This window comes from Dermochelys coriacea, chromosome 4 (assembly GCF_009764565.3).
Source record: "Dermochelys coriacea isolate rDerCor1 chromosome 4, rDerCor1.pri.v4, whole genome shotgun sequence".
NCBI lineage: Eukaryota > Metazoa > Chordata > Testudines > Dermochelyidae > Dermochelys > Dermochelys coriacea.
The window spans coordinates 118,594,904-118,621,750 of record NC_050071.1 but is presented as its reverse complement, the minus strand read 5'-3'; the positions used below and the strand labels follow the sequence as shown (position 1 = coordinate 118,621,750).

At 41.6% G+C, this 26,847-nt stretch overlaps 2 protein-coding genes across 8 annotated transcripts in view; one reads left to right on the top strand and one right to left on the bottom strand.

Annotated features, from left to right (window-relative positions):
• The window catches only part of STX18 (syntaxin 18), a 126,918-nt gene extending 108,231 nt beyond the window's left edge, over nucleotides 1-18,687 (top strand). For 3 of the 5 annotated variants that reach the window (XM_038400365.2, XM_038400366.2, XM_043512430.1), the window contains 4 exons: nucleotides 9,413-9,471; nucleotides 10,311-10,380; nucleotides 11,010-11,090; nucleotides 12,601-13,419. In XM_038400365.2, coding sequence (XP_038256293.1) covers nucleotides 9,413-9,471; nucleotides 10,311-10,380; nucleotides 11,010-11,090; nucleotides 12,601-12,696 — 306 coding nt within the window. In that variant the 3' untranslated portion in view covers nucleotides 12,697-13,419. Of the gene's footprint in view, nucleotides 1-9,412; nucleotides 9,472-10,310; nucleotides 10,381-10,972; nucleotides 11,096-12,600; nucleotides 13,420-18,412 lie in introns of those variants that run through there. The other 2 variants (XM_043512428.1, XM_038400367.2) reach the window with 2 other exon arrangements.
• LOC119855010 (neuronal vesicle trafficking-associated protein 1) overlaps nucleotides 11,046-26,847 on the bottom strand; it is a 112,016-nt gene continuing 96,214 nt past the window's right edge. For 2 of the 3 annotated variants that reach the window (XM_038400370.2, XM_038400368.2), the window contains exons 4-5: nucleotides 23,513-23,623; nucleotides 11,046-15,725 (exon numbers count right to left, since the gene is read on the bottom strand). In XM_038400370.2, coding sequence (XP_038256298.1) covers nucleotides 15,525-15,725; nucleotides 23,513-23,623 — 312 coding nt within the window. In that variant the 3' untranslated portion in view covers nucleotides 11,046-15,524. The remainder of the gene's footprint in view (nucleotides 15,726-23,512; nucleotides 23,624-26,847) is intronic. The other variant, XM_043512423.1, reaches the window with a different exon arrangement.

Genomic DNA, 26,847 nt, shown 5'->3' with positions numbered 1-26,847 from the left:
AGGCTAAGCAATTTGTCACTTTGTGCCATCCTTTTGTAGCAGCATATTTTACTGTCATAAAAAGGGCTTTCTTTATTAAGCCGTAGATAGTTGAGCTATATTTAGATTGTCTTAGTTTCAGTTTTATGTTCCTATCATGTAAATTCTTTTGTGACATATTGATGTATTATGTGCTGTGTTCTATCATAGTTTATTACAGCGCATACCAAATAATTCATCAGCCATCATTTTAAATTACAAAGTTTATCTAGGGATATTTTTTTTAATATGAGTAGCGGATTTGGGATTTCTTTTAAAATACATTCTCAAAGTGGATTTATACTATTTGTAACAGATCACAAGCATTTACTGTGTATTGAAAATCTGACTTCTAAACTGGTTATATAATTCTTACTAGGGTGCTAAAAAACGGTAACATTGTTGGTGCTGAATTTTTAATGCAGGACTGTTCCAACTTATTCCCGCAGCAGCATGAACAAGTTTGAATAGTCCTGCATGAAAAATACAGCACCAGAAATTTTACCAACAGCTATAAATTGGCTGCCTTCTCCAGTCAATGACTATCTTGACTAGTCGGTGCTGGACCTTCTGTACTCGGTACACCACTTTACTTCAGGTTTACACTGATGTGACTCCATTTAATACTTATACCTGTGTAAACCTGACATAGTGCAATGGTGAATTAGGTCCCACGGGTTTAACTCTTCTAGCCATTCATTACTATAATTGTAAATATGTCTATACCAGTCATTAGATTTTGTTAATGCATGCTCCCTTGGAGGAAGAGTCTCGAAAGACAGGGTCCTTGTGATGGGAGGTAATTTAATCATTTAAGTTGGGATGTTAGAATTCTGCCATGATCTAATCATGAATCTGTGGGCAGGGGAATAGGCTGGACTATGGATGGACTACTGCTGGATTAACCTTCTGAAGACACTTTCTAGAGTGCTTCAATGCTTGTGGGGAAAGGGGACTTGTATCACAAGATATCACTCCTCTAGAATCACTCTGTAGTTAAGGATGGGTAGGCCAGGCTGTGGGCACAGTTGAATATTCCTGATACATGGAATGTAGCTGTTATGAAGCCATCCCTAAAGATATATCTGTAGACAGGATAGGACATTTAGGAAGAAACAGATGACTGGATTTGCTAAAAATTATCATAATCAGCACCCACTCTTCTGTTGTGAATGTTGAAGCAATATTAATTGGACACTAGCTCCTTTTAATGGGTTAATGCTCATTTTAAATATCAGAATGAAGTAAATAACACAATTACTAAAATAGTATTTCAAAATGTAAGACCATCTGTTGTGGGGTGGTGATCGCTCTGTAACACCCCCTGTTGGCCAAACATAGGCACTGAAGACACCCCCTGCCTCAGTTTTCCTCCCCGAGGTGTAGTGCCTCAGCTTTCCAGATACTAGGCTGTTCTAGAGATGTGACCAAGTCACAAACAAACACTTCTTCCAAGGTAGCACAAGTCAGCTAAAATTCCCACAAACACAAGGTTCTTCTGCCTTTCAGGAGCTTCTCTTCATCCACAGGCTCCATTCCCAGCCCCTTTCTTGGCTACCTTTGGGAATCTGGCTGGCTTTGGGATAGAGCGCTCAACCCCCAGGCCATTTCCCCAGGAATACTGTCCTCATTCCCTGCTGGGCTCTGTTCCTTGCGTCCTTCCCTATTCTAGTATAGAGCACCAGGTCGCAAAGCTAATAGCTTTGGAGTACCCAGCCTCCTGCAGACCATCACTCACGGCCTTTCACAGGAGCCTGTCTGCTGTCTGTGATTCCACTTTAGACTGATCTCTCTCAGCCTTCTTCTGTGACCCAGGTGTCCATTAAAGCATCAGCTGACACCCCTTAATCCTGCCCTCTCAGGCTGGGAAGCAGCTAATTAATTATGGCATATATGGAGCTGGTCCCAATTCTCCTTAAAGGGACCAGTTACAGTGTGACAGCATCTATCCGTAAGGAGGAAATAAATCCCAGAACAGTATATCCTAAAAAGAAATATTCTAAAATTCCGGCTTCCTTTCTTGAAGGGCAAACTTCCTCCTCATAGATCTGCTTGGTATGTTCTATACCTGGAATGGCCTAATGGTCACTCTATGAACTAAGGTCATTTGGAAGGGAAGAAGTGCCTGACTGTACCCAAAAGCAAAAAGAAAAGAATTTGTACTGTTGCTTTGTTAGAAAGTTGGAATAGTGTTACCAGCAGGAAAGAAAAATACTGGACTGTTATACACAGTATTCAACGGCATATCCTAGGAATATGGATCAACTAGTAGATATTATGGAGACAGTGTTGATTTAGCCTCTTGAATTTCTGAAAGTAAGATTCAACTTCTGGGTTAGTACAAAGATACCAGTGTATCTTCCTGAAATTTACAGCACATAATCTGTGAATAAAGATTGAATTTTCTGAGGATTTTCAAATTAATGTCAATTAGTTTGAGATAAAAGTAGATTGTTTGAAAAATTTGTGCTGTGAGCATAATCTTTTTTTATGCTAAGAGGACTGAGGGGAAAGTGACTAGGGTGAGAAACGAACATTGTGATTAATTTTGAAAGATGGCAGCATAATGGCATTGTCTACTTATGCAGATTGGAGCTGCACAAAAGCTGAGTCTGATTAGCTCTGTGCCATATTGTGCACATTGATTTACATGCAGTATCTTGAAAAAGTAATGATGAATTAAATGTTTAAATTACTCTGAAGTATTGAAATGTTTACATTGTCCATCATTTTAAAAAAATACAACTTAGTGAGGGCATTTTCAGTAATGTCTGTGTAGAAAGCGAAATACCTAGCTACCTACATGAGACTAATTTCACATGAATGTAACTACCTGTCTTTCTTGTTAAAGATAGTGGTTCAGGCAGTTACTAAATTCCTCGGCTTTTTGCATTGATATTTAGTGTTCTGAGTAATTTTTGCTTAATCCCTACAGAACTTCTGTTTCTTAGAAATACTTGGCATTTGCTCAGATTGCTACCAACTCCTATTGGACAGAGCTGCGGAGCCAGTGCTCCCGGTGGGGACAGCACATGGAGTCTCTGTGACCGTCCCTCTGCCTAGGAGCCGGAGGGACATGCTGGCCGCTTCTGAGAGCCATGTGGTGCCAGGCAGGTAGCCTGCCAGCCCCGCTGGCAGCGCCACCAACCGGACGTTTAATGGTCCGGTCAGCACTGCTGACTGGATATTCTAGTCAAAAACGGGATGCCTGGCAACCCTATAATGGAGAAGCATTGGATTTTTATTGCTAATGAAATTGAAACTTGATTGGCTTATGCAAAACACAAAGGAAGTGTTTTAATAGATGAGCTCAGTGTAAACACCAAGTGTTCTTGAAAGAAATGGAATAATACTCATTCTCTTTGCACAGTTAAGGTGCTGGAATATTTCACTCTGCTCCCATGTCAAATTATTTGGACTGCAAAGACCACATTTTCCACTATTCATACTGCTACGTATGGGGCTCTATATTTAGAAATACAATATATCACAGGCGCATCCTACCTAGGATGTGTATTATAAGTATTAAGGTTTCATATCCCGTAAAATTTTCACACAAAATAAATCAACCCAGCATTTTCCACCTATAGCTGTTCAGGGACTCTGAAACTTTATAGTGGGCAATTTCAGAAGCATACTTCTCAGCTCCTACTTAAGCACTGCTCTTGTAGAAGTAATCAACATAATTCTGAATTCCCCTGGGTGTGGTTTTCAAATGGAATTTGTGACTTTCAGTGGGATTTGTTCTCCTAAATCACTTAGGCATTTCGGAAAATCCCATCCCCCATCTACATAGAGTTTCATGTGGTGATTAGGGCATAGAAACGGGTTCTACTTGGAACAGTTTCTTTAAGGTGAGGATTGCAGTTAGCCTGTTATTTATATGTTACAGTTTGACTGTGCAGACTAGTTAAATCATTTTCAGATCTCTGTTCGTCTTTTTGGATGAGCATGATGCAAAAAACTTCTATGGTGAACTCCAAATGAATTCAACTTTCTGCTTTCAACTACCTGAAAGGAGGTTCCAAAGAGGATGGATCTAGATTGTTCTCAATGGTAGCTGCTGACAGAACGAGGAGTAATGGTCTCAAGTTGCAGTGGGGGAGGTTTAGGTTGGATATTAGGAAAAACTTTTTCACTAGGAGAGTGGTGAAACACTGCAATGCGTTACCTAGGGAGGTGGTGGAATCTCCTTCCTTAGAAGTTTTTAAAGTCAGGCTTGACAAAGCCCTGGCTGGGATGATTTAGAATCATAGAATCATAGAATCATAGAATATCAGGGTTGGAAGGGACCCCAGAAGGTCATCTAGTCCAACCCCCTGCTCAAAGCAGGACCAAGTCCCAGTTAAATCATCCCAGCCAGGGCTTTGTCAAGCCTGACCTTAAAAACCTCTAAGGAAGGAGATTCTACCACCTCCCTAGGTAACGCATTCCAGTGTTTCACCACCCTCTTAGTGAAAAAGTTTTTCCTAATATCCAATCTAAACCTCCCCCATTGCAACTTGAGACCATTACTCCTCGTTCTGTCATCTGCTACCATTGAGAACAGTCTAGAGCCATCCTCTTTGAAACCCCCTTTCAGGTAGTTGAAAGCAGCTATCAAATCCCCCCTCATTCTTCTCTTCTGCAGACTAAACAATCCCAGCTCCCTCAGCCTCTCCTCATAAGTCATGTGCTCTAGACCCCTAATCATTTTCGTTGCCCTTCGTTGCACTCTTTCCAATTTATCCACATCCTTCCTGTAGTGTGGGGCCCAAAACTGGACACAGTACTCCAGATGAGGCCTCACCAGTGTCGAATAGAGGGGAACGATCACGTCCCTCGATCTGCTCGCTATGCCCCTACTTATACATCCCAAAATGCCATTGGCCTTCTTGGCAACAAGGGCACACTGCTGACTCATATCCAGCTTCTCGTCCACTGTCACCCCTAGGTCCTTTTCCGCAGAACTGCTGCCGAGCCATTCGGTCCCTAGTCTGTAGCGGTGCATTGGATTCTTCCATCCTAAGTGCAGGACCCTGCATTTATCCTTATTGAACCTCATTAGATTTCTTTTGGCCCAATCCTCCAATTTGTCTAGGTCCTTCTGTATCCTATCCCTCCCCTCCAGCGTATCTACCACTCCTCCCAGTTTAGTATCATCCGCAAATTTGCTGAGAGTGCAATCCACACCATCCTCCAGATCATTTATGAAGATATTGAACAAAACGGGCCCCAGGACCGACCCCTGGGGCACTCCACTTGACACCGGCTGCCAACTAGACATGGAGCCATTGATCACTACCCGTTGAGCCCGACAATCTAGCCAGCTTTCTACCCACCTTATAGTGCATTCATCCAGCCCATACTTCCTTAACTTGCTGACAAGAATGCTGTGGGAGACCGTGTCAAAAGCTTTGCTAAAGTCAAGAAACAATACATCCACTGCTTTCCCTTCATCCACAGAACCAGTAATCTCATCATAAAAGGCGATTAGATTAGTCAGGCATGACCTTCCCTTGGTGAATCCATGTTGACTGTTCCTGATCACTTTCCTCTCCTCTAAGTGCTTCAGGATTGATTCTTTGAGGACCTGCTCCATGATTTTTCCAGGGACTGAGGTGAGGCTGACCGGCCTGTAGTTCCCAGGATCCTCCTTCTTCCCTTTTTTAAAGATGGGCACTACATTAGCCTTTTTCCAGTCATCCGGGACTTCCCCCGTTCGCCACGAGTTTTCAAAGATACTGGCCAAGGGCTCTGCAATCACAGCCGCCAATTCCTTCAGCACTCTCGGATGCAATTCGTCCGGCCCCATGGACTTGTGCACGTCCAGCTTTTCTAAATAGTCCCTAACCACCTCTATCTCTACAGAGGGCTGGCCATCTCTTCCCCGTTTTGTGTTGCCCAGCACAGCAGTCTGGGAGCTGACCTTGTTAGTGAAAACAGAGGCAAAAAAAGCATTGAGTACATTAGCTTTTTCCACATCCTCTGTCACTAGCTTGCCTCCCTCATTCAGTAAGGGGCCCACACTTTCCTTGGCTTTCTTCTTGTTGCCAACATACCTGAAGAAACCCTTCTTGTTACTCTTGACATCTCTTGCTAGCTGCAGCTCCAGGTGCGATTTGGCCCTCCTGATATCTTTCCTACATGCCCGAGCAATATTTTTATACTCTTCCCTGGTCATATGTCCAACCTTCCACTTCTTGTAAGCTTCTTTTTTATGTTTAAGATCCGCTAGGATTTCACCATTAAGCCAAGCTGGTCGCCTGCCATATTTACTATTCTTTCGACTCATCGGGATGGTTTGTCCCTGTAACCTCAACAGGGATTCCTTGAAATACAGCCAGCTCTCCTGGACTCCCTTCCCTTTCATGTTAGTCCCCCAGGGGATCCTGGCCATCTGTTCCCTGAGGGAGTCAAAGTCTGCTTTCCTGAAGTCCAGGGTCCGTATCCTGCTGCTTACCTTTCTTCCCTGCATCAGGATCCTGAACTCAACCAACTCATGGTCACTGCCTCCCAGATTCCCATCCACTTTTGCTTCCCCCACTAATTCTACCCGGTTTGTGAGCAGCAGGTCAAGAAAAGCGCTCCCCCTAGTTGGCTCCCCTAGCACTTGCACCAGGAAATTGTCCCCTACGCTTTCCAAAAACTTCCTGGATTGTCTATGCACCGCTGTATTGCTCTCCCAGCAGATATCAGGAAAATTAAAGTCACCCATGAGAATCAGGGCATACGATCTAGTAGCTTCCGTGAGTTGCCGGAAGAAAGCCTCATCCACCTCATCCCCCTGGTCCGGTGGTCTATAGCAGACTCCCACCATGACATCACTCTTGTTGCACACACTTCTAAACTTAATCCAGAGACACTCAGGTTTTTCCACAGTTTCGTACCGGAGCTCTGAGCAGTCATACTGCTCCCTTACATACAGTGCTACTCCCCCACCTTTTCTGCCCTGCCTGTCCTTCCTGAACAGTTTATAACCATCCATGACTGTACTCCAGTCATGTGAGTTATCCCACCAAGTCTCTGTTATTCCAATCACGTCATAATTCCTTGACATCACCAGGACCTCCAGTTCTCCCTGCTTGTTTCCAAGGCTTTGTGCATTTGTATATAAGCACTTGAGATAACCTGTTGATCGCCCCTCATTCCCAGTATGAGGCAGGAGCCCTCCCCTCACAGACCTTCCTGCCTGTGCTTCCTCCCGGTATCCCGCTTTCCCACTTACCTCAGGGCTTTGGTCTCCTTCCCCCGGTGAACCTAGTTTAAAGCCCTCCTCACTAGGTTAGCCAGCCTGCTGGCAAAGATGTTCTTCCCTCTCTTCGTAAGATGGAGCCCGTCTCTGCCCAGCACTCCTCCTTCATGGAACACCATCCCATGGTCAAAGAATCCAAAGCCTTCTCTCCGACACCACCTGCGTAGCCATTCGTTGACCTCCACGATTCGACGGTCCCTACCCAGGCCTTTTCCTTCCACGGGGAGGATGGACGAGAACACCACTTGCGCCTCCAACTCCTTTATCCTTCTTCCCAGAGCCACGTAGTCCGCAGTGATCCGCTCAAGGTCATTCTTGGCAGTATCATTGGTGCCCACGTGGAGAAGCAGGAAGGGGTAGCGATCCGAGGGCTTGATGAGTCTCGGCAGTCTCTCCGTCACATCACGAATCTTAGCCCCTGGCAAGCAGCAGACTTCTCGGTTTTCCCGGTCAGGGCGGCAGATAGATGACTCAGTCCCCCGGAGGAGAGAGTCCCCGACCACCACCACCCGCCTTCTCCTCTTGGGAGTGGTGGTCGTGGAACCCCCAACCTCAGGACATCGCATCTCATGCCTCCCAACCAGCGGAGTCTCCTTCCGCTTTCTCCCCCCAGACATATCATCTGGTCCACTCTCCGCATTGGTACCTGTGGAGAGAACATGAAAGCGGTTAGTTACCTGTGTCTGTGTTACTGGAACCCGGACATTCCGCTTACCTCTTCTGGAGGTCACATGTTGCCAAGCTTCTTCACTGGCCTCTTGGCTCCTCTGTGCAACCTGCTCTACATCTTTAGAGCTTTGTGCCCCTAGAAGGCTATCCTGAGTTTGGTCCAGAAAATCCTCAGTCTCTCGTATACAACGCAGGGTCGTTACCTGTTGCTCCAGACCTTCAATCTTCTCTTCCAATATGGAGACCAGCTTGCACTTTGTACAGACAAAGTCGCTTCTGTCCTGTGGAAGAAAGACAAACATGGCACATCCAGTGCAGGTCACAACAGCTGAATCCCCCCCTTCCATATCACCTACCTACTACGGAGCTTCCTCAGAGACGTTGGCAAGATGTAAGCCTCACTGGGCTCACTCCAGGCGAACTCCCAGGCAAACTCCTGCTGTGAGCTGCTCTGCTGTCCCCGCTGCTCCGCTGCTCCGCTGCCGCTCAGCTGGTTCGCGAGGCTCTGGCTATTTTTAAACAGCCAGGCTTCCCTGACGCAAACACACAGACACCCTAATGCCCGCCCCCTGCAGGCTAGCAGCCAATCAGACACTCACTCAGGCTCCCTCCCAGCAAACACACGCTCGGATACTTCCTCAGCAAGCAAACACACACACTCGGATACTTACCAGTCCCAGGCAAACTCCTGCTGTGAGCTGCTCTGCTGTCCCCGCTGCTCCGCTGGTTCGCTGCCGCTCCTAGTTGGGGCTCTTTAGTTGGGGATTGGTTCTGCTTTGAGCAGGGGGTTGGACAAGATGACCTCCTGAGGTCCCTTCCAACCCTGATATTCTATGATTGTATGAATTGGCAATTATTGTAGTCCATCTCTGCAAGAAGATCTTATTTCCCTAATAAAATCTGTTTATGGTTATTTGCTTGGAAAATGTAATGATAATAGTACATTTAAAAGCTATTTCATTAAGTAACCCCAATTTAAAATGCAAAGTGACAGGTTAGAGAGACTGCAACTGTACTGGCCTTTGCTTTATTTTCTAAAGTATCAGTACTAGATGTCGGAAGGTTTCATATTTTGTCAAACTCATGCTCTTAATTTCATACCACACTAGGTTAGAATAATATCATATACTTTGGCTGCTTCTCAAGTCAAAACATATATTAAATCAAGAGGAATGTTGTTTATTGTGTCTTTTGTGTGCTTGTGTATTGAGCAAATCTATAGAATCATTTTGGCTCATCTTTGGGGGAAAAGAGGAGAATAGTGGCTTTTCAGGTGGCTGGTTAAAGCAAACATGTTCACGCTTTTTTTTTTTTTTTTTTACTTCTCAAACTGGGGTGAGTAATACAGAAAGATCTCTGGAGCTCTTAATTAATTCACTAACAGTCAATGTTTATAATATTGAGATCTTGCTTTCTTGTTTAGAATGTCTTTTACAACAATTTGTGACTTCATGTGGTGTTTTTTGTTGTTGTTTTGTTTTCCTCCTTTAGTTTGAACAGGAAAACCAGCGACTTGTTGGTGAGATGAATAGCCTATTTGATGAAGTGAGGTACAACTTTCTCTTATTTGCTGGGTTTGCATGTTTAATAACCAAGGTCCCCTGTGTTCCAGGGCTACAGAATCCACCCCTTGCTAATATCTTGCTCCAGAATATGAGCTTTCATTTAAAAAACTAAGTCCATAAAGTTGGGTTTAAACCTTGAAAATGTGAACTGAATGTAAACTCATGCCATGTTGTTTCCTGAGTCTGCAGGGAGCCTGAAAAAAATCTCCGCAAGGTGTCTGATGTTTCCATTTGATGGGTTGTGTCTGAAACTTAAATATAGCCATTTAAATATTAACTGTTTCATTGCTGATCTTTTTAATAGAAACATCCAGATTGTGTTTATCCTATGCCCAATTATCTCCCATGCTTCTCCAGGTGCAAAAGACCCAACTGCCCACCTACCAAAGCTCTCCATCTTTTCTCTGACAACTTCTACCATACATGTGTTGCCAATACAAGTCTTCAGCAATCAAAAATTTTAAACATGGGGTCAACTTAAAATAAAATAGATATGTCAAAATAATTAATCTAAGGGCTACTGTATTTGTATTATTAATTTCCATATCATTTTGATAACACTCTTCCCCCTCATTGTTAATATAAGTGAAGCTGCTACAGAACTTCCAGTATACTCCAGCACCTCTGCAGGCTTCACTCCCTCTCACCATAAATCATGGAATATTTGTACATTACTGCTAACTAAACAAATTGCTGACAAAATGACTGCCGTATTAATAGTATGATTTGGTGGGTTTGAGGATGTGAGTCTAGAGTAATCTACAGTGGAAAATCTTTGCACTAACACAATGACATATCTGGGGGGGGTGTTTTGTTTTGTCAAGACAAATTGAAGGGAAAGTGGTTGAAATCTCCAGACTTCAAGAGATATTCACAGAAAAAGTCTTGCAACAGGTAAAAAATGTTTGCTGTTGTAACATCAAAATGTCAAGAGAAACAACTGAACTGTATGATTAAGAGAAATGAGCTTTTCCTGCAGACATTTCTCTGCTGTGAAACTGCTCTGTGTCTTGTTATTTACATTACGTTATTAGAGATGTGAATAAAAGAAAACACAGACACTGAGGAAAAATGGAACTTAAAAGTTGTGTTTCAAAGCCAAATAATGAATGGCTTTTCTTGCATAATATTCTTAGTAGATACATCTTCCTAGTAAGGTCTCTTTGCTCCAGAACAATGTATTGTTAATGTTGCTTGTTACTTATGCTCAGTTAGTGGCATTTTGGAAACTAAACATCTTTCCTAAGACAACTGGCAAAAAATTATAGGCTACACGTAGGTCTGATACAAGGCTTCTGAAGTCAATGGAAGTTTTTCTGTTGATTTCAGGGTCCTAGTGACATAGACAGAACATTTAAGATTTAATTAACCCTCGGTCCCTTGAAGATTGGTAAAGATGCACATAAAATATTAAGACACATACTTTTTTATTTCACAGTTGTGATCTATTCTGACCCAGATCTTTACAGTTAACATTTTTCTACAGAATTTGTCATTGTCTTTATGGAACTCTTGCTCAACAGGACACCGAAATTGACAATATTCATCAGTTAGTTGTGGGTGCAACAGAGAATATCAAAGAAGGCAATGAAGACATAAGAGAGGTAATGTTACTAAGTAGTGTTTTGATGCATTTATTGTTCCTAGCTATCAAAGCATTTTTGCCTAAGCAATACCCTATACCATGACAATATTTGCAACTTGTAGGCTACCTTAGGGGCATATCTGATTAGCAATAGCAGTGTGGGTGGAAGCTACCTGCATCCCTTACACTGAAGTGTAAGTGTAGCCTGTGAAACTTCATGTTTCACTAATGTTGATCTGAACAACCACTGGGACCTGTAAACTTTGCTGGTCTTCACCTCCTTGTTAAGGATGAGGATGACCCTGGGCTGCATGTAGTCACCTATGCAAAGGAGTTTGGTGGAAGAAGACACCACTGAAATTGATGGGAATGCAGTCTTGATACATTATTTTGATTCGAAGAGGCCCTTCCCCATACTACATACGGTCTTGTTTATAGGTCTTCTTTTATCTAAATGCCTAAACATGAATTTAGGACCCTATCATTAGGCACTTATTTTTGAAAATCTGTTTGGGACTTTATTTTCAGATTTAGGACTGTTATTTCTCATATTCAGTTATCCAAAAGGTAACATGGCTTAGCAGGCAGAGCATATGATGGCAGGGATGAATTTTTTTAGACTCATTGCCAGTAGACTAATAGATTATTAATAATATTCAGCACTTAAGTACAGTGCATCTCATTCATGGCTCTCAAAGCATCATTATCTTCATTCTACAGCTGGTAGAACTGAGGCACAGAGAGTGTAACTAACTTTCCTACGGTCACATAGTGTGTCAGTGGCAGAGCTGGGACTAAAACACAGATCTTCTGATGCACGTTAACTTGGGGAAGTCACTTAACCTCTGTGCTTCAGTTTCTCTACCTGTAAAACTCTTTGAGATCCACAAATGAAAACTTCTGTATTTAATTGAGACTGATACTATTAATGATAGTCTATTGATATTAAGTCTAAAATAACCCCCCATCCTTCCCATTTCAGTTGAAAAACAAATCTTGGAATCAATGTTTGCTATTTTAAACTTGGACTTGGTCGTTTACAATATTTAAATATTGCCTTGAGCTATGTTAAATCAGCCCTCAGTAACAGCTATTATGTTGTTTAAATCACTAAAGAGCTTTAATAAACTGTTTAGAGAAGCTGTTTCTCTTGTTCTTAAAGTTAACTTTTGGCATTTAAATAGATAATGTATGCATTTTTAATCAATTCTTGTAACACTTTCTTTAGAACTGTTCATTCTTGTGCATGGCATATGTTCTATCATTAACTAACCCAACTATATTGGTGGGATGTGGGATTCCTTTTTTCCCCTTCTGCTGACTCTGCTTTTGAAATTTTGAGGCCTGAGTCATGGGATGAGATCTAGAGAAATATGGGCCTAACTCTTCTCTAAGTGAAGTCAATGGTGAGTTTTGCCACTGGCTTAAAGAGGTGCCAGACTGGGCCCAGATGGACTGTTGGTTGAGTCATATTATGGAAATCAGTATTTTTAGGGAAAAATAGTCATTGAGCTCATATCTTCCTACAGGCAATCAAAAAAAACGCTGGCTTTCGAGTATGGATCCTTTTCTTCCTTGTAATGTGTTCGTTCTCTTTGCTTTTTCTGGACTGGTATGACAGTTAGACTTTGTTTTATTATGTGCTATGTTTGTATAAGATTTAGTGCATCTTGCTTTGAGAGAAGGAATGTCTATCTGCAAATGTAATACTGTTGTGACTGGAAAATATTTTCCTGCAAAAAAAGTGTGTCTGTACCACTCTTGCAGTGAACAGATCAACACCATTTAAGTCCATTCAGCAGCTTCATAAAACAGGTAGTCTTTCAAAGCTAAAAACCTTTGAGACAGCTAGCAAGTGAAAAGTAGGCTCGAGTTTAGTAAATTGCAAGAAATTTTCAATAAAATGTAAGTTATACCTTTAGGAAATTTTAGCCCACCAAGCCAATTAGTGGAAAGTTCACAATGTAGACAGGATGTACAATGAAGAAAATTGTTGCAATGCATACAGGGTTGAGCTTTTCTATCTACCTTCTCGGGTTTCTTTTTTAGTCACATCACTCACTTCAAAGTGTAGTGACCTTGTACATGTGTGACAGCCACTCCTACTCCTGTAGAGTTAGTTTGTGCAGGGGTTACTTGTATTTGGTGGGAAATAATTGTCTTTTAAACGCTGTTATAAAGCTTTACTTAACTAGGTTTCAAGAAGTTTAGAGTGTCATGTTTGTTAAATTATAGTAAACACATTGTGATGTAACTGATGTATTGAGATGTTGGAGCAAAGCCGAAGAATAGATAATATAGAAGCCAAACTTTCTGAAGTATTAAAATTGTTAACTATCTGTTCAAAAACTGTTGGAGCCAGGAGCTTATGAACCACCTCCTGCTGGTCAGTGAGAAAACTCTCTTTGACTTCAAGGGGTGCAGTATCAGTCACCCAATGAGTTGTTTCCAGCTGCTTGAAATTTTTGAATGTTTTCTTTTGAGGATAGTAACTAGTCTTATTGTTCAGCAGCTGGCTGTACAGTTAAGTTGTGTACCGGTCTAAGGTTAAGGGAAAATATTTTAAATTACATCAGAGGATAATAATGAGAAACAAATCTTTTAAAATTTGAATTCATGTTTTTGGTAAAAATTTTGATTTCAAAGTTCATTTTATTGTGTGTCTTGGGAAATGTATGTCAACATACTGTATGCAACAGGCAATATAATCCTTATTCTTTATTTTGTATGAAGTGAAAATGTCAAAAGTTACATGTGAATCAATTTACATTCAATAAAGTACCTGTTTACTAGCAGACAAAACATGGTATGTTGTAATGTGTTTACAGGAGTTTTAACTTTTTTAAAAAATGCAAAGAAAATTTTGGCACACAATTTATTGCTTTTTTATGCATTCCACACAGCATAATAACAAAGCTTTTTATAGTTCATAACTATATAATGCACACTCATTGTTATGTTTGGTATCAAACCTATAGATTTGAGAAGCAGTGGCCATTTTGTACTTTATTGGTATGTAAAATTCTTGATACTAAATACATTAATAATGGATTAGAAGAAAACCCAAAAGTGGACCTGACCAAATTTGTTCTACTACAGAACTAGACAACCAACCAATGATTTGCCTTCACTTTTGTATAGTGCCTACAACAATGAAACTTTTGACATGTCCACTAGAAATATCACATTCAAGTAATATGAAAGGAAAAGTGAATCTCATACCTAAAAACTTCACACACTTATTTTGTCTAACTGGCAGATTAACAAAATTATTTTTGTAACGCATATTTAGGATTAAATGAAAAAACATGGTTTCATACAAAATAAGAAATTTGTCAATACAATGAAACATCAAACTTGAACGTGCACCCACAATACTAGGCTTGTCTACATCTTTTTTCCTCCAAAATCATACATAAACAGAGTTATGCTTCTTCACTCACTTTTGACATGTCACTTTAAAACAGCAAGTAGTGTAAACTAATACGCTAGTTTCACTTGTGATGTCCTGTAGTTTAAAAATTAGCAAATTGCACACAGCATAGTTAATTCAAGCCTATTCAGAATATATAAAAAGGGGGAAAAAAGTGTTAATGGTGTATAAAAGGGATTCTTTTTAAATGTTACTCCCTCTGTCATATCAGACAAATTACAGACTACATCTAGAGTGAAAGGCTTTCAGCCTCTTTCTTCAATGTGATCAAAGGATGTCCCTTCTCATCAGAGCATCCTCCAGTTCGTAAGTTGCTTTTACACAACCTGAACAAATCCATAGCTAAAAATGTGTCTCTCTCCCCACTATGTCCTATCTAGTTTGTGTTTCAGTGCACATTCTTACTAACATACTAAAGCCATAGTGGCAATGTAGTGAAATTTTGTTGACAGTAATAAAACATTGAGCATGCCTTGTTGCAGAGAACTTCATCATCACTTACTCAACAGTGAAGAAATATATGCTACCTGACAGTTTTTCTCCATTCTAATCATTACAGCATGTCCTTGATATCAGCCTTACTTGAGCTGAAAACAAGTTTTAAATACAGCTCTTCGCTAAACAAGAGATCACTCTAGTTATGGCTATGGTGGTTCAGTTTGCAAAAAATGGCTATGTAATAAAAACAAAATCATCAGTTCAGACAAAGCACATTATGTGAAGTCCAAACCACTGAAAAATCCAGTGAAAAATTGTCAGCATCCAGTAAATTGCAAGAAAATATCTGAAGTTAATTTCTTAACAATGAAAATGGTGTCAGAGCTCTAAAGCGACACTGATATGCAATTTATTTTATGCCCATGAATGTTTTGTAGCAAGTTTTATTTTTTGCAAAGCAGTATCAGCAAACAGAAGCAATTGCACCATAAACCTCTAAATTATCCATAATTATATTTAATGAAAAGTTCCTTAAAGTCCCTTAGTTACCTTCAAATGACATATTAATAATTAGCTTATCAATTAAGCTGATTTCTCAGCAGCTTCAGTCTCCTGTTCAGACAATTTCTCTTCTGACAGTACTGTCATCCATGGAGACACTGAGCGTGTGATTGTTTGTTTGGCCAGATTGTAGTGGTTTATGACAGTGTAAAATTTCCCTCGAGCACTGGAGTCTTGTTCAGAGTAGTAGTTCTCTAATCCAGCTGGAATGCATTGATTATTCTGGAAGAAAATCCACCATTTACATTAGAGACTGTTCCAAAGACAAGTAACTTCTCTTTATAGTCTACATGATTTTCTTGTGTGTGAGTCTAGAAGCAACACACCACTATTGTTGAATCGTTGTGATGATACCAGTATATAGTGGTCTCAATGATCCAAATTTATTTTGGAATACGTTCCTTATTGTGATAAACCTCCTAGATCACATCTTATTTTCATGAGCCCAAGGGGACAATAGTCATGCAATTGTATTCCACTATACTTCAGTAGTTATTATACAGACACTCTAAAATAGCAGACAACATCAAGCAGTCAAATTTAGTTTGTTACCCTAACAGGATTTTTTAAAAGTCTTTAAATGTCTAGAACCAGACATTTTTGGTGCCTCTCAATACAACAGTTAGTCAATTCAAGCAGTTAAAGCTAGAATTCCATAGTTAGATATGGCTGTAGGCACTTTAATAGCTTTTATTCAACACAGACTGAAACCAGGCTAACAAATAGGCTGTTGCCAAACTATGAACACACTATGTCAGTGTAGTAAACCTAATGCCACAGCAAAAAATATGCCTGTATGTGTTTACACAAAAAGAAACCAAGATTTTCAAAAATACATGGCTAAAGTTAAGCTCTTAAATTCATGCTTAGGAATCCAAATATGGATTTCAGAGTCTAAATGTAGCCACCTATTTTTGAAAACTTTGTCAGATGGGGACATGTGCATGCTTTCATTATTGGTTGGTTAGCTCTAAGCTATTATTCCAGTGATGTTGTAGTAAGCAACACCAGCACTAGCTAAGGCAATTTCAACTCCGCTTAGGAGGCTAGTTCAAGTTAAGATGATGAAGGAAAATATGACTAAGAATAAATTTTCCAAGGTATTGGTACTTGCACTACTCAGATCAGTTTTAAGAATGAAGAAGTCTAATTATGTCTACCTCAGCTAGAAGCACATTTAAAAGAAATGGTATGCTAAGTCTCCTTACAGAAATGGAATATTTATATAAATATTCAAATACACAATACATTAATAGCATTCTCAAAGAACTCCACAACAGCAATAAAGTTTAGTGGCAGCACTTCTCAGGCACAATAGAGGGCATGTTAAAATTACAACCTTAATGACTAGATACCACTTTAAGTGTTTGCTTTTCTGTTTGTCAGAATCCTCACATTAGTAGAAAAGAAAGTGGCTTTTAATTAAGTACCAATAACTTGGATTCCCCAAACAGCTTAATGTTTAAAGAGGCAGACAAAAAAAAACACCAAGATATTCTGGGAGATGCAATGAAAAAAGTGTTAATTTAGAATAATTTGTGTCCTAAAATGTTGGGGTAGAGCGTGCATTAGATAAACACTAGCCCCATTCTGTGGGCCACACACCACAAAACTTAAGGAAAAAAAAGTAAAGGTAAACCAAAACTATGAGGTTGTATATATTAGATCTATCAGAAAGGGTCTGAAGAATAAATTATTATGGTAGGCCTGACCAGTGCAGGAAGCATTGCTGCCAAAGAGCATTTGAGTAAACAGTCTTTTGAGAGTCTTAATTTGTAAGAGCCATTGGAGTTGATGACTTTGCAGTTCTAACCCATTCATCCATTCAGTGTTTTTTGTTTTGTTTTGTTTTTTTTTTTAAACACAAAAGCTGGATGCATGTCAGATTAATGACAACATATGACAAGGGACAGTGACTCTGCTCAACAAGATTCAATCTACCTGAATTTTCTGCTTTGTCTTGTCTTATCACTAGCCTGGATCCTACAACTGGTTCCATGGATTAAGTCCTAGCCCCACTGAAATCAATAGAAGCATTGCCACACACTCCAATGGGACCAGAATTTCACCCCATATCAGCAGAGTCCTAGGCTCATGCAGAGCCCCAGTGAAGTTAATGGGGCTCCATATGAGCACAGTGGTCAAAGCACCCAGAGACAGTTGGAGGACGGTAGCCTTGGTGAAGAATGGCAAGGGCAACTCTGAGATAGTAATCATGTAGCTGAGCAAAAACAGCTACAGCAACTGCATTGTCATCTGGAACTATCCATTCTTAATGTGAAAAACTAGAACAGTTTACATTAGCTCTAAGACAGAAAAATGATTAAAATGCTTCTGTAGTTGGCATTTATGGCAACTGTGTTTTCATTATAGCACAAACTGGAAGCAATGCCTGATTCTTCTCATTGTAGGCCCCTATCTTCAGTTGCTTGTAACTTTGACAAACTGAGTTAATATATTCCATGTCGGGTGTCCAACTCATCTGCATTGCATGTCGATATATTACATGGATATAGCACATTCTGTACCATTCCCTAACTTTTCTGCACATACATTTAAAACTGATACATCACAGTGAATGTGTAATGTTTATAGAGTGCTTGGGGAGCCTTAAAGATGAAAGGGGCTGTATACCTTAAGCTGTTATTAGTGATTATTTCACCCATCTGTGGAATGTGTTAAGATGTGGCGGGGGGGGGGGGCACAATCTAGTTACCTAATTAAAATTGCAGGGGGCAAACAGAAAAGAATTACCAGCATTGGAACCAAGCCAAATCTACTTGCAGTACAAGAGGTACCACAGGATCTTTAATTAATCATAAACACACTTTATTTCATCACACCCAAAGAATAGCTTCCCAAATGGCACAGGATCCCCTATTAAGGTTTTTTCTTTTCTTTTTTTACAGTCAGAAATGTACACAGCACATGGTAGAACAGCTTAAGACACATACTAGAGCTCTCATCTTGACTGGATTCCTACTCGCAAGGAAAGGATTTTGGCCCTTTGAGGAACTAGTAGATGCACCTATTGTATGGCCCAGCCCAGAGTTCTTGAACATTCCCCACCAGTAAGGCACTGGTCATAGCCACCAAATGAGCTCCCCGTTGTAAATGTTTTGTGGGGCTGATTCCAGACCTCTACCTGTCCTGCAGCCTGGGTCTTAGTTCAGGACATCATCCTGTATCCTCTTTATCAGTTTTCCTAATTCCCATATTAGAAAAGAAACTAACACGGGTGACAGAGATAGTGTGTACACCTCAAGTCTGGGACACCAGTCTTTTTCACAGCCTGCTACAGTAGCTAGTCACAGGCAAAGCCCTTCATGCCTGTGACAACTGTGGTTTCCAGCTCGGCCTGAATTTGGCTGCATCAAGATGGCTCTTGAGTTGGGCAGCATTAATGGCCTCAGTGCTTCCTTTAGGAGGAGAGTGATTCTATTCAGCTCCACTAATTTTGTTGTGGAGCTTCAGTAGCTTCAGGTATAATGTGCAAGGCTGTGCTGGCCTCCAGTTGATCTATTGAAATTTTGACCTATTGTCTCTGGGTTCAACAGAACGCAAGCACTCTGGCATCTGGGGCTAAAAACTCCTTTGTGGATATGTTAAGGTACCTCCATATCCTGGAGAAAATGACCCATGTCTCCAGCTGGGACTCCTGTAAGTCAGACCAGTATGTAGCCAGTTCAGAGTGCTTCAGAGGTGCCGTCTACCTCATGGCAGATATTTGGGTTAGGCTCACAATGTCAAAATTCACCCAGCATCTAAATAAGCCATGGCTTTATGTCTACTGCCTGGTGGAAGGAGACTTCATTGTGGAAAGGCTTAGAGGCTATAAAGCTCTCCCACAAGGCCAAATTAGGAGCCAACACAAATTTATGCTATTGAGGCACTGGCACAGAGCTGCACCATGATTATTTCAGAAGCAACAAGGTTGGTCGTCAGACTCTCTCTGGGACAGGATCACTGACTCCCTAAAGCCTCAAGATGAGAAGCAGTTATTTCCTGTGTCTCAGTTCTTGGTTGTTGAGGTACAGAGCTGTCTCACAATCCATGACCCTCAGGGCCTGGAAGCAGGAGTCAAGACACACTCATTTTACGGTGGTGTGGTTGTGACATAGTTGCAAAGCTATTTCATAGAGTATAGCTACTAAAGCCTTGATGCAAGTATTTCCAATGCATAACATGCCATGTGATCCACCTCTCAAGGCAGCTAGAGAGTCACGTGGAACTGATAAAGCCATCCATGACATTTTATGGTCAAAGCAGGGTCTTACTTCCATGAGATTTCCACACAGCTGTGCTCCAAGCACGACCAACAACACTGAAGGCCTCAGATCAGGTAATGTCAATGCAGCTGGCGCTTCGTGGTCTAAGCAGCTGTACCATTGCATGGGAGATGACAATATAGCATTTTTAAGCGCACACAGACACTCTGAAGCCTTGAATGCACAGAACAACGTAAAAGTTTGAGACAATGAAGCCTGAGGCATCCATGACATGGTAGGACTGCCCATCACAGCCAGGCATCGATTCAACAAGGGCCTAAAAACAAAGTTGTTTTAGTTTGAAGATGGCCCACAATGTGTGGACATCAAAGCAGAGTAGAGTAAACTAAGTTTGACTCAAGGACGAGGCAGTGTGGCCTTTATGCAAAGATACCCCATGGCACTAGAACTACTGATGCGGGACACTCTTTACCCTTTGCAAGCAAAGCACATCAGCATCTAGTCTTGGGGACGTCAATGCAAGAGAACTTCAGTGCAGGCAAAGTTAGCATACACAGTCTGCACAAAGGGCTGCATGGTCAATGTAAGACAGTTAAAGTAATCTTTGCTGGTACAGACTTTTCCTTGGTCTCAGAATGTGACCTTTGTGCAGAGCTTTGCCTGATCTTCCAGATAAGAGGCACAGGCATTGGCACCAAAGAGACTCAAGTCAGCATTGTGTCAGTCTTAGGCCTCATGACATGCAGATCTATTATTGCAGCATAGTTTTGATATTCTCTGGGTTTATCTGACAAAAATATATATAAATTTACGATCCCTTGGATCATGAGATGGTCATAGATCTACACTTCCTTTTGGAAATAGTCTCCACAAAACCCTCACCACTGGGACCGTAACAAGTAGCAATAAGGGTCTTTGCATGAGCTGTATGTACCAGTGCATTAAACAGCCAGAAAGCTTTGAGAGCCATGGGAGATCCCACCTGTCCTTTGTTAGAAGAACAAGACCAAGAGTAGGAATCCAGTCAAATAATATCCTCAGAAATGCTGAATTAGAGGTATGAAGTTTTCCCTTCACTGACCAGTCAAGGTAGAAAAGGCAAGCAAAGACAATAGAGCACGTGGGACAGCAATTCAAGTAAGGGAGGATGTAGAGTTTACTGCTGAGGAGAATATGATACAAGTCTTCCTGGAAGAAATAGCCTTTATTGCAGTAGCACTTAACAGGCCCAACTAAGATAATCATTCTAGGCACTGTACAAACACATAGTCCCTGCTCAGAGAGCTTTCAATCTCAACAGACAAAACGGACACAGGTTAGGAGAAAGTATTATTGTCCCCATTTTAAAAATGAGACAGGCACAGAGAGCAAGTGACTTGCCTAAGGTCACACAAGAAATCTCCAAGGCAGAAACAGAAACTGAAGTCTGATTTCCTGAGGCCCTGAACTCAGGCAGGGTTGCTGAGTGAAAGCCTTACTATCTGTGCCACCAGGAAACTAGCTAATACTCCCACAAACAGAGTCTGAACTTGTTGGCTCAGCAGGATCAGCTCACTAGCAGCAGACTGCTGACTGGACATATCACAGCATAAAGTGTCCTGTTCCTGACACAGCCCTTGTTTGAGCAGCCAGTTGCTAGGCCTGCTGCTGACCAGACCCATGAGATCAAGTTCCTGCCTCCTTGCCTGGTTCCCACTTCCTGTTCCTGCTTCCTCACTGCAATTCTGGCTGTGACCCTTGGTGTGACTCCTGACCTCAACCCTGGGCTCTGACCAGTAGGTCAAACCACCCATGACAGGCCCAGTCAAGTGCCTTAAACACAAAATCATTTTATTTATTTTAAGTAAGAATTTAATGGGAAAAAAGGTAGCTTAACAAAGAAAAAGAAAGAAAGAAAGAAAGAAAATGAAAAGTTAGCAGTATAATAAGAGGCAGACAGCCAGGAATGGGAGGAGTTGACAAGCAGTAAGAAGGTAAGCCTCATCTTACAGACTGTGATGGTGAATTTAGAAGGGAAAGAAATCACACTGCTCAGCTGCATAGCCAAAGATAAATTTGTCACCAAGTTCTTGTGAAAATTGTGATTCCAGTTCCAATCTCTTTCTCCCCTTCCTTCCTAGTCGATTCATTCTCTGTTATCTTCATGCTACTTCCCTACCCTGTAACACAGTGTATGTAATTACATTAATTAGCAAAGATTTTTTCCTATAAATAGGAATTTGTCCTTTATGGGATCGTTAGGCCTGTTCCTATAGGAGGCAATATATACCTAAGGTGGTCATTATAGTAGAAGATACTCCTGAGGGCATTCTGTGCCAAAAAGTTAAAAATTCTGCACAATATTTTAAAACTCTGCAGATTTTATCAAATAAATCTGGAGGCTCCAGCATGGCACTGGGGAGCATAAGCCACTGGCTGAACAGAGGTGGGAGATCACTGTGCAGCTCTCCCCCCCGCCCCTCACCCCCAGACACAGAGTCAGCAATGAGGCTTGACCTAACCCTGACACAGCACAAGGACTGGGCCTACCCCAGAAACACCCCAAGGCCCTTCCCCTTCGCACCAGGTGTGGGCAGGCAGGCTCAGCAAGGCAGAATCCAAGTGTGGAGGGGGTTAGTGTGGGGGGGAATCCAGGTGTGGGTTGAGTGTTGTGTGGGGCAATCTGGGTGCGGGCGGCTCACTGGGGGATCTGGGTGCAGAAGCTTATTGGAGGATTCTGGGTACAATGGTAATCGGAATCTGCAGGGGAGTCCAGGTGAAGATGGTTGGGGCTCAGAGGGGTGGGGATCCGGGTGGCTCGTCGTGGTGGTCCAAGTGCAGGATGAATGGGGCGGGGACTTGGTGGGAGGTTTGGTATGAGGGGGTCTGGATACACAGAGGTTGGGCAGATGGGGAAGCAGCTCCCTGTGTAGGGATCCTGCTGCATCTGAGAAGCGATGGGATCAGGAAGTGGGTGGGAGGATTTGCAGAGCTTCCTGCGGCTGGGGGAGCAATCTGGGGTCTGACTTGGTCCAAGATACTGTGCAGGGGAAGAGGAAGTCCCATCCCCCTGAGCCCAGCTGGGACTAGCAGCTGAGCCCACCACAGGATAGGAGCCACCAGCTGGGTCTTCCCCAGTCCCAACCCCTTCCCCACAGTGATTTGCTTCTCTGCCAGCTGCTTGGGCACCCGAAACATACTGCTGGAGAGGGTCGCATGACTGCTCGTGTCTTTCCTTTGCTTCCCCCTCAAAAAGTCGTTTTTCTGCAGGGAAGCAAAGAAATTTGCAGGGGACATAAATTCTGCACATGTTCAGTGATGCAGAATTTCCCCAGGAGCATTTTTACACACACTCTCACTCAAAATATGACAACTTTCACACATCTCTCATAAATCCAGAGTAGGAGCTGAGTCCAGATGCTTCACTCCATGATTTAGATTTATATCTTTGTTTTTTCCTATGGCCTATAAATTTGGGGGCACACGTGACATCCATCTTGCCTAATAACTAAGAACATCTTTCAAACAGCTGCAGGTGAAGATTACCTGATTTTAAGGGCATAAGCATTAAGAATGATGTTCTCTTGATCTCTGGAGCAGCAGCAAAAAGAATCAAGAACATTATGAAAATTATGAGATAGTTGATAAGTGAGATGGTGAGTATGCAGAAAGAAACAGAGACAGAGCCTTATTCTATAAAAAAAAAATTAAATTATGCAAACAACTTTCCCAAGGATAAGGATAAAGTAGCAGAGACACTTTTGTATGATGTTCTGTTTTTCTAGAATGTGTGCGCTTTACCTTGAAAACAAATCCTTCCGGACAGGTATGATCATACTTGTAAACCTTGTAGACTACTAGAAATACAACACATGTTAGGAACGCAAGGGCAAAAAGGACCAGAACAGTTACCTGCAAAGAAAGAAAATACAACATTCTTGTTACTAGTGCATTGCTTATTACATTATCACTCATTAATGTACTTAACACCTGTCTAGTATCAGTGTGCTTTGCAATAAAAGAAAAAAAAATTAAACAGATCAAACAAGTAATTAACCACTAAGGAATTGAACAGAATAGCAAGAGTGCCCCTGTTCCTCCCAATCAGAGAAGCCAGAAGATAGTTCCAGTCATTTGTTCATTGCCTAGAGGGCTGTTGTGACAATTGGGCCTATAACTTTGTCTGCTTGAGAATTAAACCATGAAAAGTAGGTCAAGTAATTACCAGACAGAAAAACTGAATTAGTCCAAACAAAAAGGACAAATTAATACAACTCCAGGACTATGTTGAGATCATGCTTGGTAAACAAGAAAGTGTCGGGAAATTAATGGACCACAATTGGTGTGTTGGAAACTTAGCCTTGTTTTGTCCCTCAGTTATGAGGGGATGGGCTGTTCCATCCATCACTCCCTTTTGGGGTCCTTAAAGTCTTTGAGAGGAAAAGAGGAAGAACAGAAGGAGGCTACTGAAGTAAGCTTCACCATCATGGTTGCCATCCCCACCATCTCCTGGGACCCCAGGCCTTTGTCGTCCTGATCCTGAGAGATGTCTTGACCATATCAGGCCAGAGAGAGAGACCCAGATGACATCACCACCTCTACCAGACCAGCTGAATCCCAACCACCACCTAGGATTCAACGGTATCGGATTTTAACAGCCGTCACAACAACTTCTCCTGCCCATCTCAACTAGCTTCTCTTTTCCCCAAAAGGACAGTTATTACCATCTAAGAGACTGTCAAACAAGGGGGGTTTCCTTCTAAAAAGCTCTCTCTCTAGCCGAAGGGAAAGGGAACAAGGGATGTTGTTAATATGAAAACCTCACTACTGTACATTTCAAGTGTTTTAACCGTTTTACCTGCTTTTCTTTAATAAAAAGTTTAAAGAATGTTTAATGTGGGTTTTCCATGGTTCTAAGCAAGCTGCGGTCTCTGTATAACAAGCCCCAGACTTTGTTTAACACTGTTTAATGCTGGACAGTGACTGGGTTAACACCTTTGCACCATTTATTCCATCTAAATTAATAGAAAAGGCCCTTGTATTGAAAGGTTCTGTTGTCACCTTTCCTGTTCAATATATGCTTGAGCCTGCTGGGACAGAATGAGGTAGTTTGGGGCAGCAGTATTGGGATAACATAAGCTTTAAGTCTAGCTTGCATTGGTTAAGTGTATTTCCTTTCCCAATGCCTTCCCAAAACAGGGGTTTGGATGTCAGCAACTTAAGATCAATCTAGATATGACAGAAGTGCCACTGGTGGGTGCAAGAAAACCATCCAGAGGGTATGGAGAAAGTGTTATCTGCTCCCTCTAGTTAGGGGATGAGAGACTTTTTTTGTTAATGAACTTTTTGGATTCTCAGTGCTCTAGAATTCATAGGTTGCACCAGCAACTTATCACATGCAGGCTGCACTGTAGAAGTGTCTTGCCACCTCCAAATGGAAATACAGCAATGTGTTCAAAATAAGGCTACCTTTGAAGACTAGAAACTCCAAATACAACTGCCCAGCTACCTAGAGTACATGTGGTAGAGCATGTGACAATCTGTGCTCAACAGACTGCACTGGTTACCAGTCTGTTACTGAGTAAAATTCATGGTGTTGACTGACCTAAGAAAGCCCCATGACTGAGGGTCTTTATGCCCACTGAAGTCAATGGAAAAACTCCCATTGTCTTGAAAGGGTGCTGGAGCAGGGCATTAGACAATCTCTTTCCCTAAGCATCATCCTGATGGTTGTGATGTAAGCTCCCATGTTCAAACTACCCATTCCCAGAATGGAACTGCGGGTGAGGCTCTCCCCTTGTCCTTAGCTCTCCCTTGTCCTTAGAAAGCCAAGATGGTTGAGCTAAAGGGCATGTTGCAGAGCTTATCTCATCAGGCCTTTGCCTGAGAGAGGTGTAGCCTGAGTGTTTTATATTTGTTGTTTGGGGAGTTGTCTTTGAAATGACTTATTTTTAGCTGAAATTCTAAATGGATGCACATGTGCCTAGATGCTGCAAGAGGCTTTTTTTTTTTTTTTGGAAAAATCAGAACAAATAGCACACGTTTCAGCCAGAGAAACAACAGTAAACAGAGCCAAACAAAATTACGTCTAAGTCATCAAAAGAGAAAAGGGATTTCAATGGAATCTGGATTTTAAAAAGAGCTAAGTGAGCCAACTGTACAGATCTTTAAGGGAGAAGACTTTTACTGCACTAGGCGTAAATTAGCAAAAGGCAGTATTTTGAGATTTTAGAAAGCAAGAATTCTGTAATTGAATTCTGCATTTAGAGACAAAGAGAAACCAGTGGTCTCTTTACAGTGAGTGCTAACCAGGGCTGGGAACCCCATCCTACAAACCTTATTCATAGCAGTGGGATCACCTGTGACATTTAAAGATCTCAGCATCAGATTTTGAGGCTTTGTCTACCCTAGAAAAATTACCTGCACTACAGATGGTGAATTATAAATGCTGACACTCCTAGTTTGCAGTGCTGTTGTAGCCATGTTGGTCCCAGGATATTAGAGAGGCAAGGTGGGTGAGGCAATACCTCCCATTGGGCCAACAGAAGCGGATAGTTCTCTGAAAATAACTCAATGCACAGCGGCAGTCAAAAAAAGCTAACAATGTTAAGAACCATTTAGAAAGGGATAGATAATAGGACAGCCAATATCATAATGCCACTATATAAATCCATGGTATACCCACACCTTGAATACTATGTGCAGTTCTGACCACCTCATCTCAAAAAAGATTTAATAAAATTGGAAAAGTGAAAGGCAATAAAACTATTATATGTATTGGAACAGCTTCTGGATGAGGAGAGATTAAAAGACTGGGATTTTTCAGCTTGGAAGAGAGATGACTAAGAGGGGATATGATAGAGGTCTATAAAATTGTGACTGGGGAGGAGAAAGTTAATAAGGAAGTGTTATTTACTCCTTCAGATAACACAAGAATCAGGGGTCACCCAATGAAATTAATAGGCAATAGGTTTAACACAAACCTAAGGATATACTTCTTCACAAAATGCACAATCAACCTGTGGAAAATGTTGCCGGGGATGTTGTGAAGGCCAAAACTATAAATGAGTTGAAAAAAAGAACTAGATAAGTTCATGGAGGATAGGTCCATCAATGGCTAGCCAAGACGGTTAGAG